The sequence below is a fragment of the Nycticebus coucang genome, chromosome 5 (assembly GCF_027406575.1).
Source record: "Nycticebus coucang isolate mNycCou1 chromosome 5, mNycCou1.pri, whole genome shotgun sequence".
In the NCBI taxonomy this organism is placed as follows: domain Eukaryota; kingdom Metazoa; phylum Chordata; class Mammalia; order Primates; family Lorisidae; genus Nycticebus; species Nycticebus coucang.
The window spans coordinates 63,424,897-63,449,096 of NC_069784.1; the positions used below are offsets into that span (position 1 = coordinate 63,424,897).

The 24,200-nt window shown below is 38.1% G+C and overlaps 1 protein-coding gene and 1 pseudogene across 6 annotated transcripts in view; one reads left to right on the forward strand and one right to left on the reverse strand.

Annotated features, from left to right (window-relative positions):
* RNGTT (RNA guanylyltransferase and 5'-phosphatase) overlaps positions 1–24,200 on the reverse strand; it is a 425,603-nt gene that overhangs the window by 209,472 nt on the left and 191,931 nt on the right. For 3 of the 5 annotated variants that reach the window (XM_053591687.1, XM_053591688.1, XM_053591689.1), the window contains 2 exons: positions 12,339–12,437; positions 5,043–5,111 (listed from right to left, as the gene is read on the reverse strand). The exons of 1 other annotated variant lie outside the window; for it this stretch is intronic. In XM_053591687.1, the coding sequence (XP_053447662.1) occupies positions 5,043–5,111; positions 12,339–12,437 (168 nt within the window). The remainder of the gene's footprint in view (positions 1–5,042; positions 5,112–12,338; positions 12,438–24,200) is intronic. One more of the 5 variants, XM_053591691.1, reaches the window with a different exon arrangement.
* On the forward strand, positions 8,570–9,139 carry LOC128586429 (DET1- and DDB1-associated protein 1-like; annotated as a pseudogene). Its single transcript, XR_008380236.1, has one exon. The product of XR_008380236.1 is annotated as a DET1- and DDB1-associated protein 1-like (transcript).

Consider the following 24,200-nt stretch of genomic DNA (forward strand, 5'->3'; position numbering starts at 1 on the left):
CATGTTAACCAGTGTGATGAAAATGTGTCAAATGGGGGCGGTGCCTGTGGCTCAAGGAGTAGGGCGCCAGTCCCATAGCAGGTTCAAACCTAGTCCTGGCCAAAAAGCACAAAAAAAAGGAAAATGTGTCAAACGGTCTATAAAACCAGTGTATGGTGCCCCATGATCACATTAATGTACACAGCTATGATTTAATACAAAATTTATTATACCTTTTCCCTAACTCTGCAGTACATACAATGAAGAGAAGATTATACCAAGTTGCACGGAACTATGCAAACACGATCAACAGCTTAAGGCCAAATCAGAGTCCGAAAATTATAGTAGCTTAGAGACTACTAACAACAATCTCCTTAGTTTACAGGTTAAATAAAAACTTCATAGCACAAGGGCACGTTTGCACAGCATCAGGTTTTCAAGCTCACTCAAACCAATAAAACAGAAAACAAAGTCTAAGAACTGAGGGATTTATCAGAGAAGAAAGGTAAAATGGGATTTCCAGTATGAAAGTGAAAAGAAATTCAAAAAATAAAAACCTATTCCTTGGGGCAGCGCCTGTGGCTCAAAGGAGTAGGGCACTGGCCCCATATGCTGGAGGCAGCAGGTTCAAACCCAGCCCAGGCCAAAAACTGCAAAAAAAAAAACCTATTCATTGGGAATAGAGAAATGGAGGGTTTCAGAAGGAATGCCTTCTAGTAAAAACTGGACCTTATGTTAGACTGCACTGAAAAAAAAAAATCTAACAATTATTTTGGAGAGTTTATAAGGGAAGAAACACTGAGAATCGTAACAAAATATTCCAACTCTAAGTGAAAAAAATGTTTTCCAAGAATGAAAACATAATAGTATACTACCTGACTCAGAGGTAAACAATATTTATATCACCATAAAAATAAAAACACTGAATATTCATTTGACCAAACATGATCTAATTACAATGGGATGAACAGAGAAAAGGGGACACAGGACATTGGTGGAATTAGAGGTCTCAATCCTATTCTTCCATAGTAAAAAGGAAGCAGATCATGTAGAAAAATAGAAAACTAAGAGCCATGTAGATTTTGTGGAAATGTGGAAATAAATAACAACTAAAACAAGAGAAAGTAATTGCCTTCTGAGAGTGGCACTTTGGTACAGAGAATGGTAAGAGAAAAAACTGCTCTACTTTTCTGTATAAGCCACTCCATTTTTATTGACTTTTAAAATCATGGGCATGCATTATGATATTTTATTTGCAACTTATATAATTTTGTCCACAATAAGAAATATTATATTCATTATTTTAAATATACAAAAGAGATAAACAAGCTGCAAGAAATAAGGTGACAGAAACCCTCAAGAAACTATTGCACCAAGATCAAGGGTATACTTAAAAAATTATAGACAGGGCAGCACCTGTGGCTCAGTGGGTAGGGCACTGGCCCCATATACCAAGGGTGGCAGGGGTTCAAACCTGGCCCCAGCCAAACTGCAACAAAAAACAGCCGGGCCTTGTGGCAGGCGTCTATAGTCCCAGCTACTCTCAAGGCTGAAGCAAGGGAATTGTCTAAGCCCAGGAGTTGGAGGTTGCTATGAGCTGTGTGACACCATGGCACTCTACCAGGTTGATAAAGTTAGACTCTGTCTCTACGAAAAAAAAAAATTATATAGAAGGTCAGACAATTAAGTCCATGAACTCATCCTAGAAAAAGTGCTACACACCTTATTGCTGAATATCACTATGGTCACCTTTGAAAGAACTTCCCTTGGGAAGCTGTGCATTGCGCCTCATCCTAGAAAAGGTACTCTAAAGGGTAGATACACAGCTTCCCAAGGGGAGCCCTTCAAAGGTAACTGTAATGATATTCAGCAATGAGGTATGCAGCACTTTTTCTAGGATGAGTTCACAAAGTTAATTGTCTGACCTCATACAACAACAGCTCTGATAGCCACTTCAGAAAAAAAGTTCCAAATCTGCTTTGAAGGGTGAACTAGGCACTGACATCAGTACACAGCTTCTGGGAAGGGAGGGAGGGTGGTAACTGTAAGGTGACTGTAGTGATATTCATCAATGAGATACGTAGTGCTTTTTCTAGGATAAGTTTAAACTAAACTTATAAACTAAATTGTCTGACCTCATTTGTCATAATTAAGTAGCATCTATCCCAGGAATGTAAGGATGGGTCAACATAAGAAAAATCAATGTAATTTACTACAGGGATAGTGTAGAAAAGAAAATGGCATGATACTCTTAATAGATACATAAAAGGCATTAATGCCTTAAAATTCACACCTTAAATGGAGTTAAAGGTTGGCCAGGTGTAGTGGCTCATGCCTGTAATCCTAGCATTCTACAAGGCTGAGGCAGGAGGATCAACTGAGATCAGGAGTTTGAGACTAGCCTGACAAAGAGCAAGACCATTATATATAAATATATATATAATAAGTAGCCAGGTATTGTGGCAGGCACTTGCAGACTCAGCTCAGGAGGCTGAGGCAGAAGGATGGCTTGAACCCAGAGCTTTGAGGTTGCTGCAATCTAGGCTGACATCATGGTACTTTAGCCTGGGCAAAAGAATGAGACTCTGTCTCAGAAAAAAAATTTAAAGAAATAAAAAATGGTGTTAATGCTCAAATCTTTATGATTAAAGAAAATAACTTCAAGAAAAATAGAGCAACAATTTCTCAACACAATAAAAGTTATCTAACAGAAATCTACCACAAATATACTTAATGAAGAAAATTTAGCAAATACAATTTTCAACAACTAAATTTTTAGCCAACAAAAAATTCAGTGCTAAAAGTCCTGGCCAATATATAAAATCAGACAATTATTAGAACTAAGAATGTTCAGTAAAACTGCCAAATCAATAAAATCTATAATGAAGCAGTATATTAGAAATAGGAAAAAAAAAACATTTAGAATAAAAGCAGAAAATTGTAAATATCTAGAAATTTGTAAACAATTAAAAAACAAAAATTTGATTAGAGACAGAAAAAGACCTGAAAAAAAATAACATACACTGTAAGCACATCAATTTTCTCCAAATTAATCTAAATTCGAAGCCATGTCAAATAAACTCCTAACAATAAATTCGGGGTAACATGACAAACTGATGCTGAAACTTCCATGTTTAACCAGATGCCCACAAATATTAAGAAAATCCTGCCAAACAGAGAAACCCGCCTTGCCATATATCAAAGTCAATATAACAAAAACTGTGGTTACTAGAACGGGAACAGACTGACAAACAACTACACTAGACACCCAGTACAGTCACTGGGTGGGCCAGTAGTCACAATAGTTATTTGTTGGGCCATTTTTCTTACATATACCAAAATCTCATATATGCACAGGTCTGAACTGTAAGTCTCATAGGCTAAAATTTTCTGAATTAATTGTTATATCTAGACTTTCCTTTCTTCAATCTAAGGAAACAGGGCCTAGAAAATACTAGAATTCAAAGATCTAATTTCCATCTTTCTACCATAGAGTTTTCTACAATTTCTGTCTACAGCTCTTGCTTCAACCGCAGATTTTTTCTGTTTAGCAAGAGGGGCTGGAAGACAGAAACCAATCATGTATCACATCGTATCAAATTTACACTAAAGCAGAGTTTTATTAGAGATGTAAAGCTTGGGCAATAAGGCTTATTATCCCTTATCCGAAGGCTGGGGACCAGAAGTGTTTTACACTCGAATTTTTTTCAGAGTTTGTAATATTTGTGTTGCATATACTTATCAGTGGAGCGTTCCTAATCTGAAAACCCAAAACCCAAAATACTCTAATGAGCATTTCGTTTGAGCATCATGTCAGCACTCAAAAAGTTTCAGATGTTGGAACACCAGATTTGGATTCTCAGATTAGAGATAATCCATACAGGGTTTATCACAGTGTTTAGAGTATTAGTTGACTTCCCTTTCCTCCAGGTGCCCCATTTGTTGTATCTATATGCATGTATAACTTTTCAACTAGCTCATATACTAATTTCTAAAAACAGAGTTAGTGAAGGCAAAAAGTAGCATTTGACAGGGTGATGGCATGTGAAATACTCTTTTCTATAGTATGTAAGTGGTTCTCATATTTGAATATGCATCAGAATCACTTGCAGAGTTTGTTAAAACACAAACTGCTAGTCTTCATCCCCAGAATTTCTAAACAGTAGACCTGGAGTGAATTGCATTTATAGCTATATAGTTACCACCCATAAGTTCCTGGGTAGGAATTAATTCTCCTCAATGGGCCACATTTTGAAAAACACTGCCCCACCAAACAGTTGTTAACCAGTGAGACTAACTTTGCTCTACAGAGGAAAGTAAGCAATGTCTGGGTATATTTATTGTTGTCACAACTGGGAGGAAGGGAACTACTAATAATCAATTGAGTAGAGACCAAGGATGCTACTCAATGTCCTCCCACGCACAGGACAGTTCCCACAGAAAAGAAGTATCTGGCCTAACACATCAACACTGCTGAGAAAAATTGCCAGAGGGTAAGACACAACTTACTCCAAATACATGAACTAACCATTAAGTTGGTGAAAGTTCTTCAGTGCATTTCAGAAATTTAACATGGAATAAATATTCAAAAGTTCTATTTTTCTGCAGGTATTGACAACTCTTTGATTTTACTTACCTATAGCTAAATGAAGTTTTAGAGATATACCAGGCTTAAAGGTATACCAGACTAGAAAAGGAAATAAACCAATTTACGTAATTGGTAAATTTCCAGTAAAGAAACAAATTGACAATCATTTTCCACAAATTGTAAGAAAGATATATAAAAAGACTAACCTCCTTGAAAAGTAATGACCAACACTGTTTATTTCTCAAGCTGAGTGAAAAGCTAACAGGTGTTTATTTTAGTATTACATATTTAAATATAAATAAAACCTTTCCTAACACATTATTTGTTTTAAGAAAAGGCAGTAATAGCGGCAGTAATCAAGTCTAACCAAATATGTCTGAGGCAAATACACTTTAAATACACTTGTATATATGTATACCATGTACGTACAGATAGTCACACACGCGCGCGTGTGCACACACACAAATGAACTTACTCCTGTAGGTTGAAAAATAAGTCCATCCATTTCATGGCTGACTTCTTTGGCAAAATTTCCTTCAAGTAGCTATAAAATAAATACACAGGTATTTTAAAAATACAATAATTACTTTAAAATTACTTTAATTTCTAGGGACTCTACCTAACAAATGCAAACACTGTAACCTAGTTGTGTCCTCACATTAATCTGAAATTTTAAAAAGAATAAAAAAATTATTTTAATTTCATGTTCAGCTTTATAAAAATTCTTTAAGATAATATGTATGCTATAAGAAATTCAAAATAGGGGAGGGGATGAATCCAGAGGAGCTAGGCGAGAAAAAAAAAAATACATTAAAATTTCCATTCCAGTGCAGGCTAGACATACTGAACAATAGTCCTGACTACAACAACCAAAATCATGGATGAAGTACTGAAAAAGTATTTCTAAATGTACTGCTAAGCCAGCACAAAAGGAAGAAAGACACAGAAGCCTGGAAAGTATTACATCCCTCATACAATTTTTTGATCTTTCTTGTTTTGTTTTTTATCTTTTTTACTTTTTCTTTTTTAAGCAGAGAATTTCACTGCAAGGGAAACACATTACAAAACAATCACTGATAGTTTTTTCAATACCATATCTACTAAAGAGCAGAGTTAAACACCAACTACTCTTCTAATTAATTTTGATCAAGTAGTTTTAAATGTTTCCCTTTCACAGATTTGTATTATTTTGAAGAACTCACCATGTGTGTCACTGAAGAAGGCCCTAAGCACTGATTTCTGTGTTTCAGGAAAGAGAACTAAATTTACTTTCACAGAGCCAGGTAACATCATGTTATCCAGAATATAGACAACGAGCAGAAAACTCAGGATAGTTCTAGGATTCAGATATGTCTCTAAAACTCTGGGTATGCTAAGTATCTTATGTGTTTCCCTTTTACCACAATCACGTCCTTCTGAAAGCACTACACTTATAAGGAGATCTGCTTTCCAAAAGCAACAACCTAGGGCAGTGCCCGTAGCCCAGTGGGTGGGATGCTGGCCACTTACACTGAGGCTGGCGGGTTTGAACCCGGCCCAGGCCAGTTAAACAACAATGACAACTGCAACAAAAAAATAGCCGGGCGTTGTGCTGGATGCCTGTTATCCCAGCTACTTGGGAGGCTGAGGCAATAGAATCGCTTAAGCCCAAGAGTTTGAGGTTGCAGTGAGCTGTGATGCCACGGTACTGTACCAAGGGCGACATAGTGAGACTCTGTCTCAAAAAAAAAAAAAAAAAAGCAAGAACCTAAATTCAAGTTTGTATTTTGCATGCAATAAAATTTAAGATTCTCTTTCCAAACTGAGAATTCATCTTCCATATTTCATCCTTCAAAATTCATAATTTCTCTGAGGGCAGTTCACATTTGAGTTTAAATATCTACATGCTCCTTTCTGTCCTTTCAGAGACAGAGATTAGATCAGTGATTTCCAGAGGCTCAGAGGTGGTGTTAGTGTTTAAGGAGCTTCAGTTCTGAAAGATGAAAAAGTTCTGGAGATGATGTTTCACAATAATATAAATGTACTTAATGTTGCTGAATGGTATGCATAAAAATACACTAGAACCTCTGTAAATCGACCAAAGGAACGTAACAAACTGGTCAACATGCACAGGTGGTCAACGTAAGAAAGTAGGCCTACTGTACTGACATGTACATATGGTGCATGTCTGGTCTATGAAAATTAGATCAACCAAAGGAGGTGGTCAGTGTAGGGAGGTGGTCAATGTAGGGAGGTGGTCAGCTACGGAGGTTCTACAGTAGTTAAAATGGTAAATAGTGTGTTACATATTTTTAAAAATCAAAAAATGTTTGTGTTTTTGTGTTGTTTTTTCATCTTATTATAACAGTAAGAAACTGGAAGCTGACAAATTGATCAGAGTTTGATCAATGGACAAAAATTTCAGAACAGCTCTGACAATCATACATTTGTCTGCAGTGCACTCATAGGTTTAAATGACCTACCTATCCTGAGGAGGCAATCTGCCTAAGTAAAAATTCAATATGGATTAAAATTACTGATTTCTGGGGCTCGGTTCAATGGCTCACAACCATAATCCTAACACTCCTGAGAGGCCAATGCTCAGGAGTTCCAGACCAGCCTGAGCAAGAGCTAGAACCCCTGTTCTAAAAATAGCTGGGTGTTGTGGTGGGCGCCTGCTCCTCAGGAAGCTGAGGCCAAAGATTGCTTGAACACAAGAGTTTGAGGTTTCTGTGAGCTGTGACGCCACTGTCAAAAAAAAAAATTTACTGATTTCCTATAAATTCCTTTCAAAAGAGGAAAATAAACTCTAAACATAAAACTATTAAAATAACCTGTTACAGTCTTGCTGGAAATTTGGAAGGCAATGTGTTAAACTAAAGTCTTTGTTTCACATATGTGAAATATTCCCTCTGGAGGGAAAAAATTTTTGAAATTCATGTTCAAACTGACAAGTATAGTATATATACTTTTAAAGATATGTGTGTGTATGTATTTTTTAATGATTTCCATGTTTTATTTCAACATTTTCAAATATCCATAAACTAATGACAGGTTAAAAGGTTCAAACAAGACAAAATTGCATACCCTTTACACTTCTTGCACACATCATGTAAGAAAAGATGCTTGCTAAGCTCACAACATAAATTCTGCTAAGCAGTGATACAATGAAAACCAAATACTTCAATTAGACAGGAAAAAATGGGTAAAAAATTTTTAACCTTTAATCTATGAGTTGTTCTACTTTTATTTACAGTGGGTACATCATTTATGTCACTAAACATGGCTTTTAAATTCTACCCAAGAAATAAAAATAAAATCCTAAACCCTTCCCACTTCTCCTCTTGGCCAAGGAGATCCAAGAGAAACCTTAAAACTTGAGTTCCTGCCATGACAGGACGGGAGGTCAGGCACTCAACATATCCCTCCCCCACAGCGCGTAGGCTTTCTTCCCTCCAGCTAGACAGAAGCAGCCTTTTGAAAAGACTTCTCCACCACTGCTTCAATCCACCACCTAATGCTGCTCTTTCTTTTCTGCGTCTCAACACTACAACTGACCAGCAGTCATTCCTGATAAGTGGCCATCAACCACGAACAGTTCTGGCTAGTCTACAGAGGGCGCATAGGGAAAGTCTGCGTGTCTTCTACTTAACCTTTTCGCTTAAGAGGGCAAAAAATTCCACACTGGGATCGTGCTAATTCTGCCATTCTCTGCACACGGATCCCACCAAGCAGCGAGAAGCTCATGTAGCTCAGTGCGTGCTCCTCCTTTCATAAATATTCATACCTCCTCCTATAGCTTGTTAAATATGTATTTCTGCTGAGCCAACCCACTCTGCATAAATTCCTATTCCCTGTACCATCCCGTCCAAGTGTCATGTGTGTTCTGCTTCTGGGTAGAAGCTCTGCTTCCCAGGCTGTCAGAACAGCCACTCAATAGGCTGCAATCCTTTACACAAAATAAAGTTCCCCTTTCCAAACTTAAGAATCTTGAGTTAACCGTGCGGCGGTGACTAAGGAGGCTGAGGAGGCGACGGAGGAAACAGAAGATGGCAGATTTCTTGAAAGGATTGCCTGTCTACAACAAAAGCAATTTTAGTGGATTTCATGCCGATTCCTTGTGCAAAGCCTCCAACCGACATCCCTCAGTCTACCTGCCCACTCGAGAGTACCTGTCTTAAACAGATTATCATGACAGAAAAGACAAACGTTCTCCTGCGCTACCTACATCAGCAGTGGGACAAAAAGAACGCCGCCAAGAAGAGAGACCAGGAGCAAGTGGAACTTGAAGGCGAGAGCTCGGCGCCCCCTCGCAAGGTGGCACGGACCCACAGTCCAGACGTGCACGAGGACACTGAAGACTCACTCCCTACAGGCGCCTTGGCCCGGTCTGCTCCCCGATTGCCGGCCTGCCTGTCCACCGAGTGTAAGCACCCCGCCTGCCTGTCCACCGAGTGTAAGCACCCCGCCTGCTTGTCCACCGTGTGTAAGCACCCCGCCTGCCTGTCCACCGTGTGTAAGCACCCCACCCACCTCCCTGCTGACCCACCCACACCCTGCCGTCCACACCACTTCCAATCTCATAGGAGCTGATGTATTTATTTTCCTTGAGTTTTTATTTATGCTGTAACATGTATCAAGCGTTGGTTAAAGGGGATGTCAGAGCCAGTAGTATGATGTTGGTAGATGCTTTTAAAAAAAAAAAAACAAACAGTAACACTGTTCTTCAACCTTCTTCCCACCCTTGTCCCCACCACTTCCTCCTTCCTGCAGAGAACCAGAGCATCTGTGAGGGTTTCGTGCGCACGGGGGGGCGGGGCGGAGAGGGGGTCTGCTGTGGCCTGGCGGCAGGGGTGGGAGCAGGTGGCCTTGCCCCGCTGGACATCTGAGCAGCCTTCTCCCCACTCCCACCCACAGGCGCAGGCCTTTGAGACTCGGCCTTGTCTCACTTCCACAGGGAACTATTCCATGCCCAGACCTCACTCTGAGCGTCTGTGCAGGGGAGAAGTTGGCCCTTCCCTATCTTACTCTTAAGTCATTTTATCATGGACTATTATGTGCTCTGTGTCCACCCCAATAAAAAGCTCTTTCCTACTTGGAAAAAAAAAAAAAAAGAATCTCTTCATTCTTAGCTGACAAGCCAAACTTCTCAATTCGTAAAATGGACCATCCCTATGGTTAACAAAAGAAAAAAAAAAGGTATCTTTTATGTATCTAAAGTTTCAGGAAAAAAATAACCAGCTGGCAAGACTAGATAACATGATGTCTCCCACTTCATTTTTTATTTTCCTCTAACTTTTCATGAGTAAGAATTTAAAGGACTATGAAAATTCTTGGATCAAAACAAGAGTTCCTCTGCATTACTCCAGACAATATTTCCTTCCTTACTTAACACATCAACATTTACAATTATCACCTGTCATGTATTAAAGAGCCATGATAAAGTCTTGGGCTTGGTATAAAACACATAACTCCTTATGGGATGTGCATTCTTGAGTTTGACATTATACTATTATTCAACTTCCCAGAAAAGGAAATCAAGGCCATTAAGCAACTAGCTTCAAGATAGATAGCTAAAAAAAAATAAAATCTCTCAGAGCAGATTTAAATCAGGCTAATAACTAAAAATAGGAAATAACCAAAGAGAGGGTTTTGAAACAAATGCCCCAAAGCGTTCTGTAACTTCCTAAATATACTAGTCTTCCAACAGTCATTTAAAATTTATATACTTTAAAATGTGTTCTACCATGTATTACATGAATAAGGTGAATGCAGAGGGGGGCCAAATTCTCAAAGGGAAAAACACATTTTTTGAGGTGAAATCTAAAGTTTTTATTAGTATTGTATAATTATTAATTGATTTACTTATTCATATTTTAAATCGTATTTATAAAGTAATATGTTAAATTAGGAATTTTTTTTGGCTATTCACAATGCTTTTTTTTTTAATTGTTTGGGATTCATTGAGGGTACAAAAGATTAGATTACATTCATTTCATTGGTTAGACAGAGTCCCTCTTATAACTATGTCCCACCCCCAAGAGGTGTGCTATACACGGTGACTATACAGCCCCCATCTTCCTCCCTCCTCTCCTCTCCCTGCTCCCTTATTCCCCTATCCCCTACTTTGTATTAAATCATCTACTGCCTTCATATCAGAATTGAGTACATTGGATTCTTGCTTCTCCATTCTTGTGATTCTTTACTAAGAAGAATGTGTCCCACGTCCATCCAGGTTAATACAAAGGATGTAAAGTCTCCGTCTTTCTTAGTGACTGATTAGTATTCCATGGTGTACATAGACCACAGCTTGTTAATCCTTTACTGGGTTGGTGGGCATTTAGGCTGTTTCACATTTTGGTGATTGTAAAATGAGCTACAATAAACAGTCTAGTGCAAATGTCCTTATGATGAAAGGTTTTTTTTTTCCTTCTGGGTAGATGCCTAGTTAATGGGACTGCAGGATCAAATGGGAGGTCTAGTTTGAGTTCTTTGAGGTTTAGCCACACTTCCTTCCAAACTGGTTATTTTAGTTTGCAGTATCATATTCACAATTCTTAAAAGAAAATTTACCTAAACTTGTTATGGACATCTCCTATATATCACTGTCCTCATCACAAGAGTCAACATTTAAGTAACTTGACCAATTTCCATTCTTTTGACTGCTATTGTCTCTGAGTTACAGCATATGTCAAATTATACATGAGACTGTAACAGTAGATGTTATCCCAAGCTACACAAACTAATTATGTAACATTAGGAAAATGTTTTATCCCCTCATTCATTCTATAGGTCTATATTCATAAACTTCCGGGGGTTTTATTCCATGAAGTTATCTTTAAGAGGCTGGTTTACAAGAAAGTTCTACTTACATTGACAACATAAAAAATGGCAAGAAAACGTCACCTCTACCCTGATAATAATAAAAAAGCAGTTAATCTATAAAATCGAAAGTTTTGGTAGGCTATCAGAAAGCTGACATCTACAGGCAACCATATGAAAGGAATCCCAAGTCCTCCAAAGGAGAATGAGCTATATGCACTGAAATGTCCCCTTGGGCAGAGCACAAGAAGAGGTAAGTACAGCCATAGAAGTGAGTAGAAAGAAAACTGAAAGTCTGACCAATTCTTTAAAACCTAAGTATGGGCTAGCCTAACGTTTAAGAATCCATGGAAGCCCAAACACAAAAGAAATCCAAATCTACCTGCTAGGTCTTTCCTCTAACTTCTATCAAGATTCACAGGAAAGATAAAGGCAAGGCAGGAAACATGAGAATGTCCCAGTTTGGTTATATACAGACATGAAACCCTCCTGCTTCTCAGACCCTTCTCAATGTGGAACAAAAGCAATCTGAGAATAAAGGCACCGACAGCAACAGAAGGGGCTGGAGACAGCCTTGGGCCAGGGATAGAATTACACTGATATAAAGCAGAAAACGTGTTTCTGCCTATATGAGGCAATACTTGTTTCCAAGAGGGACATGAAAAACAGAACACAGGCAGACAGAAAAGTACTGGAGAAATGTAAGACCAGAAGACCACCGTGAAACAATCCGACCCAAGAGACATTTATAAAATATTCCCCAACAACAGGAGAAGGCACTTTTCCCCCAAGTGCACATAACACATTTAAAAGTTAAAGTCGGCTCGGCACCTGTAGCACAGTGGTTATGGCGCCAGCCACGTACACCAAGGATGGTGGGTTCGAACCCGGGCCGGGCCAGCTAATCAACAATGACAACTGCAATAAACGATAGCCGGGCGTTGTGGCAGGCGCCTGTAGTCCCACTTACTTGGGAGGCTGAGGCAAGAGAATCGCTTAAGCCCAAGAGCTGGAGGTTGCTGTGAGCTGTGAGACCACGGCACTGTATCAAGGGTGACATAGTGAGATTCTGTCTCAAAAAATAAATAAATAAATAAATAAATAAATAAAAGTTAAAGTCATTCAAAGTATGTTCTCTGATCACAATGAATTAAATCAGACATCATTAAGAGAGAGAGATTTAGAAAGTCACCCAATGTTTGGGAAACTAAAGAACACATTTCTTTTTCTTTTTCTTTTTTTGAGACAGAGTCTCACTATGTGGAGTACCATGGCATCATAGCTCACAGCAACTTCAAACTCTTGGGCTCAAGCAATTCTCTTGCCTCAGCCTCGTGAGTAGCTGGGACTACAGGCACCCACCACAATGCCCAGCTATTCTTAGAGACAGGGTCTTACTCTTGCTCAGGCTGGTCTCGAATTCCTGAGCTCAGGCAATCCACCCAACTCAGCCTCTCAGAGTGCTGAGATTACAAGCATAGCTACTATGCCCAGCCTAAATAACACATTTCTAAATAAGTCATGAATAATAAAAAAAAAAAATCAAATGGAAAATTTGAAAGTATTGTGAACTGAATTAAAATAAAAATACAGTAGATTAACATTTGAGGGATACAGTAAAGTATACCTATAAGAAATTTTACTGCACTAAATGTCTAATTAAAAAGAACAAAGGTCTTTGGAACATATTCTTCTTAGTAAAGTATCTCAAGAAGGGAAGAAAAAGTATCCAATATATTCAGCCCTACTATGAAACTAATTTATAGCTTTCATATGAAAGCTATAACCCAGTTATAGCCAAAGAATATGGGGAAAGGGGAAAGGTAGGCTAGGGGAGGGGGGAGGATGAGTGGAAGGAGGGTGATTGGTGGGACCACGCCTACGGTGCATCTTATAAGGGTACATGTGAAACTTACTAAATGTAGAATATATGTGTCTTAACACAATAACTAAGAAAATGCCAGGAAGGCTATGTTAACCAGTTTGATGAAAATATTTCAAATTGTATATAAAACCAGTGCATGGTGGTTGCATTAATGTACACAGCTATGATTTGATTTTTAAAAAGGAACAAAGGTCACAAATTGATGACTTCAACTTCTACCCTAAGAAAGAAAGAACTCTAAAGAATTTAAGAATATCAGCTATAAAAGAAGAGCCACTTGGGCAGAGATAATATAATATGCACAATAAATTTCTCCCCCTAAGGCTAAGGTATAGACCTCATGGAGGGGGTCCAGCCATAGCTCACTGGATGGCAGAGAAGCTGATTACGATATCTCAATGTCTCAGCAATTTGTAAAGATGAAAGTTGTCTGAAAACAGTATGTCTCAACTTAAAACTTTAGGAGTAATAACTAGGAATGACTTTCCAAAATGAAAGTGTCTAAATCAAAACGAAGTCACTGAGATGAAAACTTCAAAGAAATGGAGAGGCAAGGGTTATAAGAAAGTCAAACCGGGTGGCGCCTGTGGCTCAGTCGGTAAGGCGCCGGCCCCATATACCGAGGGTGGCGGGTTCAAACCCGGCCCCGGCTGAATTGCAACCAAAAAAATAGCCGGGCGTTGTGGCGGGCACCTGTAGTCCCAGCTACTCGGGAGGCTGAGGCAAGAGAATCACTTAAGCCCAGGAGTTGGAGGTTGCTGTGAGCTGTGTGATGCCACGGCACTCTACCCAGGGCCATAAGTGAGACTCTGTCTCTACAAAAAAAAAGAAAGTCAAACCATAAGGAAGTTATATTCAGCAAGGATGCAGGCATCTGTTAAAAAACAAAAAAGAGTTCGGCCAGTCTCAAGGGAAGGGGAAGTAATTACCCAGAAGTCAAACAAACAGTCTAAACACATTTAGTTAAAATAGCATGACTTGAAAGGCTAGGTTTTATTTTAATAATTCAAATATCAGGTGTAATTTTAAAACCTTTGTTATTATTTTGTTTTTGATATTATATTCTAAAACAAAATGTCTTATACTTTTAAGCTATTGTTTTTTTCTTTTTCTATATTTTAAGTAAAATATAAAATGTATGAAATATAAATGTAAATACAAAATATAAAATATAAATTTAGTATCTAAATCACTTATATTCTAAAATTTTAAGTAAAATATAAAATCTAAATTTAGTATCTAAATCATTTATATTCTAAAGTTAGTATCCCCGGAAAAATACACTTTTTATGCAGTGTTCATAAGGCAAATGTTTCCTGACTGCCTTCCAGTGCTAGAGATCAAGCCAGCATTCAGAATACTAGTGACTCAATAACATCATAAGCTTAGGCCAATAAGCCTAAATAAAACTTTGTAAAAATGTTTGACTGCAACAATGTAATTAGCCGTTTCTACCTGTCAGTCTTTCTTCAGAAAAAGTCTTTCTTCCTAATTAAATCCCCTAAGATGCTGTTAAGACACTTCTAACAAATAGAAGTGCCTATTAGGAATACCAAGGGCGGTGCCTGTGGCTCAGTGAGTAGGGCGCTGGCCCTATATACCGAGGGTGGCAGGTTCAAACCCAGCCCCAGCCAAACTGCAATAAAAAATAGCCGGGTGTTGTGGCAGGCACCTGTAGTCCCAGCTACTTGGGAAGCTAAGGCAAGAGAATCGCTTACGCCCAAGAGTTTGAGGTTGCTGTGAGCTATGATGCCACAGGACTCCACTCAGTGTGACAACTTGAGACTCTGTCCAAAGAAAAAAAAAGTGAAATCTCACTTTAAGGAATACCCTTGTTTGCCTCATGGGTTTGGCCAATGGAGAGTCTAGCGATTTAAGATAAGGGCTTTGGAATATGCCATATTAATTCAGATCCCCCAAAGAAACTGAAAACTAAATTTAGAAATATTTAATGACTGGCAAAAACTTAGAGAAAATTTAAAGTGAAATATGTGGTGAACTGCCCTAAACTAGAATACATTCCTTTTCAGAATTATAATTTTCTTATTTTCTGTCCAGATAAAATTAAAAGCTAACTGGATGCAAGGTAAAACAGTAGACATAATATATCAGAATATTTTTAATAAAGCACGATTAGTGTTTCTTACAGTTTTCCCTACAAAACTTAAGTTTGCTTACTTATGAACATAGTCTTATTGCTTGCATAGCATCTGAACTATCCTACAGAAGGCATGTAACCATCCATGGACCAAAGACTGGAGAAACTGACAAAGGCTATACCTGATGACAGTACTCTGAGCTAATATTTTATATGTCTATGAATCATAAAGTAATTGAAAACCGAGTCATTATAAATGCATAAGCAGAAAAAGATAATGCAAAAGGGCTTGAAATTAGAAATAAGAAAAACAAAATAGAAACTGCAAAATTGCAATGTATAGAAAGGAGCCTTCTAAAAATAAGTAAAATGATAGCTTCCAAGTACAGTGAAAAAGGAATTGGATCTCCACTGTTATTGGAAATACAAATTGACAACATCTTCATTATAGTAGAGAAAAATACACAGTAGAGAAAAATATGTAAACAAAAAATAATAAACTATCTCCCCTTTTCAGTTCTGATCTATTCTAGTCAGATATTTTCTGAGCAGATATTCCCCACAAAGCTTCACACCTTACTGCCTGAGAATACTCAATACAGTAACTGATAACTGCCAACCTTTCTGTGTGCTTTCGTAACTCCCCAAATCCAAGGTTTAGTTTTAATAATCCTCCAAAAATGGAAATTTGCACTCACCTGGTAATTAATTTTTATTGTTTTTCATTTCCACAGTCTAAACTCTGGTTTAGGTTAAGATGGTTCAATGCATCTGTACGCTAAATATTCCTCTAATCAGTAAATAATAATTCTACAAATTATCCTTCTTAACACAAAGCCAACATCATTATCTTCTTTCAAAAAAGAATGACTGATCATCACTATTTACTAATGATGCCTAAATAACTATGTCATTTAAGTCGGCTAATTAACACCTCCAAATATGGTCACTTTTTTTATTTTCACTAATCAAAATATAAATAGCTTTTGCAATACTATTATTGGTTCTTTAATTGTATTATTGCAATTAAATTTAGGCAAAACAAAACCCATTTGATAAGTTAGAAAATCTAAAGTCAAATTTTCTCAAGGAAACAGTTTATTATTTTTTATTAGTCTTATTTTTACCAAAATCCACTCATATTCCATAGAGGTAATTGACTACACTCTCATGAAACAATAAGAGCTTTTTTTGTCAAATTCTCAGCTTTTCTTTTTAATTTCAAAAATCTTACTTAGTGCCAATAACTGATAACCACTCTCTTAAGTGCTTGAAATTTGAAAGAGGTCAGTGAGTCCCCATCTTGGAAGAGCTAGTGGCAGGGTCTCATGTGGAGGTCCAAACTCAAATGCCTACAGGTGCCAGGCCACAAACCTGAACTGGACTAACCATATGACAACAGGGACTTGTGAGATCTACGACCGACTTGAGAGGACTGAGGCGGTGGGCTCCAGTGCTGTACAACGACCGCCTCCCCTCACCCTCTTGAGGAGGAAGTAAAAAGCAAGAAGAAAGGAGAGGTAATGAGGCCCAGATTGGGAAAGCAGGGTGAGGCCACCCCAGTGAAGCCGCTGGCGCCGCTGAGGCCTACTAACCCCATAGTTTTTGTTTTTAAAAATGATTTTTGCTCAGCTAGCTAGACATACCAGAAATTATCAGTAGCTGCCACAAAACCACTTCTGTACACCAAGTTGTGAAACCTGGTAGCTTGCTTTGCTGGCTCAACTAAAGCTATTTACAGCTACATATGTTAACCTATATAAACTCTGTCTTAAGGCTGGAAGCTGCTGCCCCTCCTGATTTTCTATCAGTGGGGTAGCCAGCTGGCCAGTCTGAAATAAAAGACTCCTATTGAACTTTTCAGTAGGTCTGGTGGTCTTATCTCACATACCATAACAGACATCCTCATACACAAGCAGTCAAATTCAATGTTTGTTTGTTTGTTTGTTTGTAGCAACAGAGTTTCAATTTGTCACCCTCGGTAGAGTGCTGTGGCTTCACACAGCTCACAGCAACCTCCAACTCCTGGGCTTAAGCGATTCTCTTGCCTCAGCCTCCCAAGTAGCTGGGACTACAGGTACCTGCCACAACGCCCAGCTATTTTTTTGTTGCAGTTTTGCCAGGGCCTGGTGTGAACCTACCACCCTCAGTATATGGAGCCGGTGCCCTGCCCACTGAGCCACAGGTACCACTCCAAATTCAATATTTTTTAATTATTATGTGAGCTTGTGGGAGTGGGGAACTTGCTGCCTTAAAATTGTTCTGTAAAACTTGGATTTAGTCAAAAGGCCACACTATGGATCTAGAAAGCCACAGGTCGCCTTAAGGCCATAAGCACTCCACGGTTGGGAGGCTCACCAATTTACCACTTCCAGTTAATATGCACCTAATACACATAAGATAGTTACTTTATAATAAGTGCTTTTAATAAAGGTGTTTAAAGACTTTTAAGAGAATAGAAAAGCAATTACATTTTCATCGATCATTCGTGTATTTATTCTAATGTTTATTGAGTACAAACTATTTCTACTCACTGATACTAGAAATGACTCTCTACAACAATCTGTCCAGAGTCACAGCCATATGTAAGTCTCAAATGCTTATCACTCTCTATAGTCCAAGTTTCCCATGCATGGTTTTGAAAAGCCCTTTTCTTTTTCTGAGTGGTTCTTGTAAATGTATTTATAATCTAATACAATGAAACACTCACATTTTATAAAATGTTTAGTCATTAAGCCTTTGTTTGTGCTATATACTCTGTATCTAGACTGCAGCTGATAGGAAATGAAAGTGAATATTTGTTTTATGGGTAGAAAAGCATATCTTACTAGTATGGAAAAATATTAAGCAAGGATGTAATACAATTACAAGAATACAATACAAATAGAGGAATACAATAGATATTTGGCCATAAACACAGAATACAGTAAAAATGAGACAAAACTATGTAAGAGGCTGGTCTGAATGTTACATGGGATAAACAGGAGAGATAAAGAGACCAAGGAAATGGTTAAATACGTGCAATCCGAGCATAAATGAAAATTCAAATTTATTTATAAAATAAAATCTAGGATCTTCAAAGAAAGTAATATGAGAAATTGTAAAAAAAAATCTCACTCAAAAATACATGCTCTGGGCTCAGTGCCCGTAGCACAGTGGTTACAGCGCCAGCCACATACACTGAGGGTGGCAGGTTTGAACCTGGCCTTGGCCCCCTAAACAACTGCCAACAAAAAAATAGCCGGGCATTATGGCAGGCGCCTTGGGAGGCTGAGGCAACACAATCCCTTAAACCCAAGAGTTTGAGGTTGCTGTGAGCTGTGACGCCACGACACTCTACCAAGGGTGACATACTGAGACTCTATCTCAAAAAAAAAAAAAAAAGCTCTGTTTAAATAGGTATATATTGAAGAATAAACTTTACCAAAGCCAGGTCTGGCCTGTTGCCCTCCACTACTGGCAGATGATCTCTAGGCCTCTGGAATATCCTGTTGATAGGAGAACCTTTGTTTGCCAAGTGGGTTTGGCTAATCGAGATTCTAGCAATGTGATTTATGATGAGGACTTTGGAATATGCCTTATCAGTTCAGATCCCCAAAAGGAACTAAAGACTAAATGGATTAGCCTGAACTTGTAAGAGGGGATAAGGAGTAATAGGACACTGAGGCCATATAGGATTAAACCCCAGCACAATTTCTAGACACCCACAGCTAGGGTCAGCTTCCCTGGATTGTTAACACATCATAGCCTAGGAGAGGTAACACTATTATGACTTCACGGGAAAAAGACAACCAGACGCTTCCCATGTGGACCTGCCCCAGGTTTTTCCCCACATCTCTCTCCTTTGGCTTATTTCAATATGTATCCTTTCATTATCAGAAAAATGTAATCCTAAGTATAGTGCTTTCCCAAGTTCTATGAGCTACTCTAATTAATTATCAAATGTGAAAGAGTCAGTGGGGACCCCAGAATTTATGGCCAGCAAGTGAAGGTGGCCCTACAAACCTCCAAAATCAAGGCTGGTGTCTGAAGTTAGGGCAGTCTTACGGAGACCATGCAGTTAGTCTAAAAAGTTGACTCTAATAGCTTTTTGTCACTGAATTTCTCAGTGTATATAATTTAGGCTGCCCTCAAACGTCATCCTCAGCAGGAAAGCTTGTGACTTCCTCAGTGGGGCACTTACCAAAAGGCAGCTCAGGAACCAGCAGATTGTGGAATGTGGCCATAGTTGCCCTCTCTGCTAATGAGCAGGGTGACCCAGTTAGCCAGCCCAGATGAGACCTTTAGCTTTGCTTTATACCTCCAGATGAGGACAACCCTCACTGGGATACCAAAAGGCATTTAGCTGTGAACTAAACATGTTCTGTAGCATAATAAAGTACCAGGAGAATGGAAGTAAGACTTTAAAAAATAAACTTTGCTTTCCACAACAAAAAAAGTATATAACATTTCCTTGTTCTCTGTACAGATTTTAATTTAGGACAGACTTATAAAGTTCAAAATCATATAATAGGTCCTAAGATTTTATTCAGAACATTTGAAACACTTCATGAAAAAAGTAGCAAAAATATGTTTACCTCTGCTGCAGTGATTTTGTTTCCTCAACTTAACGTTAAGCATTTATCAACAATTTAAATGTAGCAAATTACACTATTCACTGGAATTTTATATAACACCTTTAAAGAACACTACCTTTCATTAATTGTATTGGCATTAACTCTGCTGTCTAACTTAAAATTCTTACGAGTTCTCTTCTATGCATCTATATGCACATTCTCTCCCAGAAAGACCTATTCTACTTCAAGCTAGTGAGTTACCATCTTCTTCTAAGGGGGTACACATATGTATACACAGTGTATGAGGATACACACACACCCACACTCAAAGTCTCTAGGCTAAGACTAGGAATTCTAAAAACATGCAAAAAAAAAAAAAGAAGAAGGGCAAAGCATAAAAAATGGGAAATAAATGAAAATCTTATGAATGAGGAAAAGGAATAAATATAACCAGTGGAAGAAACCCAAAGCATATGATAGGCTATTTGACATAAAACACTGGGGTTCAGAGATAAAACTAAGCAAAGCATATTTTAGGTACTAGAACAACAATGCATTTAAAAACCAATAACAGCACCAATCTGGATTACTCTTTTTTTCTTAAGTATAGAAAACTATGAGTCATTTAAGGTTCTGCTTAAAAATAACATTTAAAAAAAGAAATCTTTGTGAGCCTACTAGAATCAGTAATAAAATCTATTCTAACTATACGAAGACAAAACACTGATTTACAATATACCAAAACTTAGGAAAGGTGATAAAAATATACAAGTATTCCAAATCTCAATATGATTTTTTTTTTCCTAGGTATAATCAATCTAAAGGAGGTTGGGGAGATACGGAGGGGAACAAAGGCTAGCGGAGATGCTCATCATCTCCAAACAATAACATGGAGACTTAAAAATACTCACATACACGTCATCACAGGAGGTTTTAATTCAACCCTCAAAATCACGTCAGTGAATATACTCCTAGATCTGAAGCACCAAAAGATGAGTTTCAGAGGTTGGTGCAGCTCTAAAGACCCTTGAAGAACAAAGGCTGCACCCTTACGCTACACAGCAGAAGCCACTCTGGTCTAACATGCCTAAAAGGAACCCTAAACAAATGGCTTTCATTTAAACTCGTTTCTTCTCAGACACCAAAAGTAATATACAAGGACTCCCAAGTCTCCCATACCACACATCTGGACTAAATTTATCTCATCTCGTGTATATCAGATAGATGGAACCAAAAAGCTACAATCTTAGTTCTTACAGTTTGCTTTTTCTGGTCACCCCATCCAAATTAAGGGGTAGCTGGAGAGGATGGTTCACACCTGTGCTCTTAACACTCTGGAAGGCTGAGGCAGGAGGACTGAGGCAGGAGGACCAGAAGTTTAAGACTAGACTGGGCGAGACACTCTGTTTGTACAAAAAAAATTTTTTAAATTAGCCAGGCATGGTGATGCGCACTGGTAGACCCCCAAGCTACTCAGAAGGCTGCGGCAGGAAGACTGCAGTGAGCTATGGTGGTGCCAACTAGGCATGAAACCCTGGGTGACCAAGCAAGATTCTGTTTCAAAAAAAAAAAAAAAAGGTGGGATTATGGGGGGTATGAAGATACATACACACATATACAAATACAAGCATGCTTACATATACACATGTAAATACACATACACACTCTAATAGTTGAAAAACTAAGTAAAGGCTGGGCCTTTAACTCACGCCTATAATCCTAGTACTACTAAGAACAGAAAAATTAGCTGGGTGTGGTAATGAACACCTGTAGTCCCAACTACTTGGGACGCAGAGGAAGGAGGATCCCTCTAGCTCAGGAGTTCAAAACCAGCCTGAGCAAGATCGAGACCTCATCTCTACTAAAGATAGAAAAACTAGCTGGACACCACTGTAGGTGCCTGTAGTCCCAGCTACTCAGGAGATCAAGGCAGGAAGAAAGCTTCACCCAGGAGTTTGAGGTTGCTGTGAGCTATGATGACGCCACAGCATTATACCCAATGTGACAGAGTGAGACTCTGTCTCAAAAGAAAAACTAAGTAAATAAATCATCCTAAACTATACCCTATCTCTCCTCCTTAAACTAAACAGAAACCTTAGCCCTATCCCTTCAGGTGCTATGCCAAACTCTGAACCTAAACAATAACTAACCATCCCCCTACACTTCCCTAAGTCACTGTATCTGTACAAATGTAAGATGATTCAATGTTTAACGCTTGAAATTTTCTCTACCCATCTGTAATTTTCATGAGGCCATTGTTCCTGAGCATTCTTAAACAGATGAAAACACAACAAGTACACTATGATTTTTAAAAAGTCAACGTATTAGGAACATCAGCTTAATGTATCAGGTTAACCAGGAGCATAATTTAATTTTATTTTGCCCAGGAGGAACCAAATCAAGTCAGACTAAAGATTAATGCAAATTTACAAATAAAATAAAGATATGAAATTAACTAACAACTCATTGTACATATAATAAGATAGTTTTAAAAGTCTTATCATTGTGCTGCAAAAACTATAATAATTAGGAAAAAATAATTCTGGTAAAATACATACTGAGAAGTTTAACAAAGTTAAGCTGATTTCTCTTAAAGTCAGTAATAAATAATGATTTTGCAAAATTTAACCATGTCTTTTCTACATGGAACTATTTTTAGATCTCTAAAACCATTTATGTGGCCATACATTTCACTTTCTTCCTCCAAGTCATAAGTAATAGAAGAAAAGTAGACTTCTGTTAAAATTATTTGCTGATAGGTAAAACTGCACCCAAATTCCAATTTTAATAAAGATAACAATGGTAATACTTTAATATCTTCAACCCACTTTCTTTTAGTTAATAATTCAACAAACACGGCAAGTTATTGAAAGATTCTAATTCTGAAATTTACAGTCATTACAATACCCATGAGAACTAGAGCAAATGATATAATATTGAGAATAGTGTTCTTCATAACCTTAAGTATTCCCAACATTACATGATTTTTTTTATATTTCTAGAAGATAAAAGGGGCACTATAAATCATCTTTTCCCTACAATGACTTCCCCAACAATAAAAAAAAAAAAAATCACAAATGAACTATAGAAAAGTAAAGAACATTAAGAGGAAAGCTTCACGCAGGACCCGTCTATTACACAAATAAACACAGAGAAGGCAAGGCAGAACTCAAGGATTAAAGAGCCCAAGAACAAAAAAAAAGAAAAAGGGCAAGTGCTGAAAAGGGTGCTCTTTGCTCTTTGCTCATGTAGCTCAAAATACACGTCCCACATAACCACCATCCAAGTGCTAAGATCTTCATTCTCTTAAGGCTACTTCCCAAGAATTTACATTTACTTTTGTGTAAAGAGACCTATTCTTTGGCATCATATCTGGCACCAGTTACTCTAACATCAAGTCTAATTTTTCAATGACATCTTTCAAACTACCAACAAGGACTACAGCACTTGAGTTACCATCATCTTCCTGTGTGCTATAATATCTTGCCACCATCCATGTGGACGATCCACCCAGCATCCTAGCATCTAAGTTCCTAAACATTTTCAACTCTGCTGACGTTCTCTTATCCTCTATCTCCTTAACCCCCACCGACAAACAACTGCTAAACCCTTCATTATTTCAAATCCACATCAAACAGATTTTCCAATAGAGGATTCCCTCACAAACACACACCTCCACTCAACAACAAAAGGGGTATTTCTATCTACCTGCTACAGCAGCAGACCTTTATTGTGCCTTCCAAAAATTATTCCACACACTAAATAGGACTAGATGGAAATATTCACACACATCCTAAAACTCTATCCCCACAAGTGCTTCTCTGGGACTGTAATTTTCACCACCGCAATACAACTAGAAGTGAGACTATACAGAATGGTATATGGAACGAAATAAAGCTAGACATATGAAGAATTTATGCCCTGAAAAGGCCCACAAGTGGTGCATTCTGGAGACTGAATTTATCACAAGAAAACCTATAGATTCCCACCAATTATCCAAAGAAAAAGTCTCATTTAAGAATATGATATTAAAGACGATGATGATGGCAATCATGGTAGAAAGGCTAGTAGATCCACACTATTAAATAAAGAAAGCAAAACTGAAAAACACTGGCCTAACTAGGCACACTGGCTCATGCCTGTAATCTTAGCATCCAAGAGGCCAGGGTAGGTAGTAGATTGCCTGAGCTAGGAGTTCAAGACCAGCCTGAGCTAGAGTGAGACCCCATCTCTAAAAACAGCAGGGTGTTGTGGTTCCAGCTACTCAGGAGGCTGAAGCAGGAGGATGGTCTG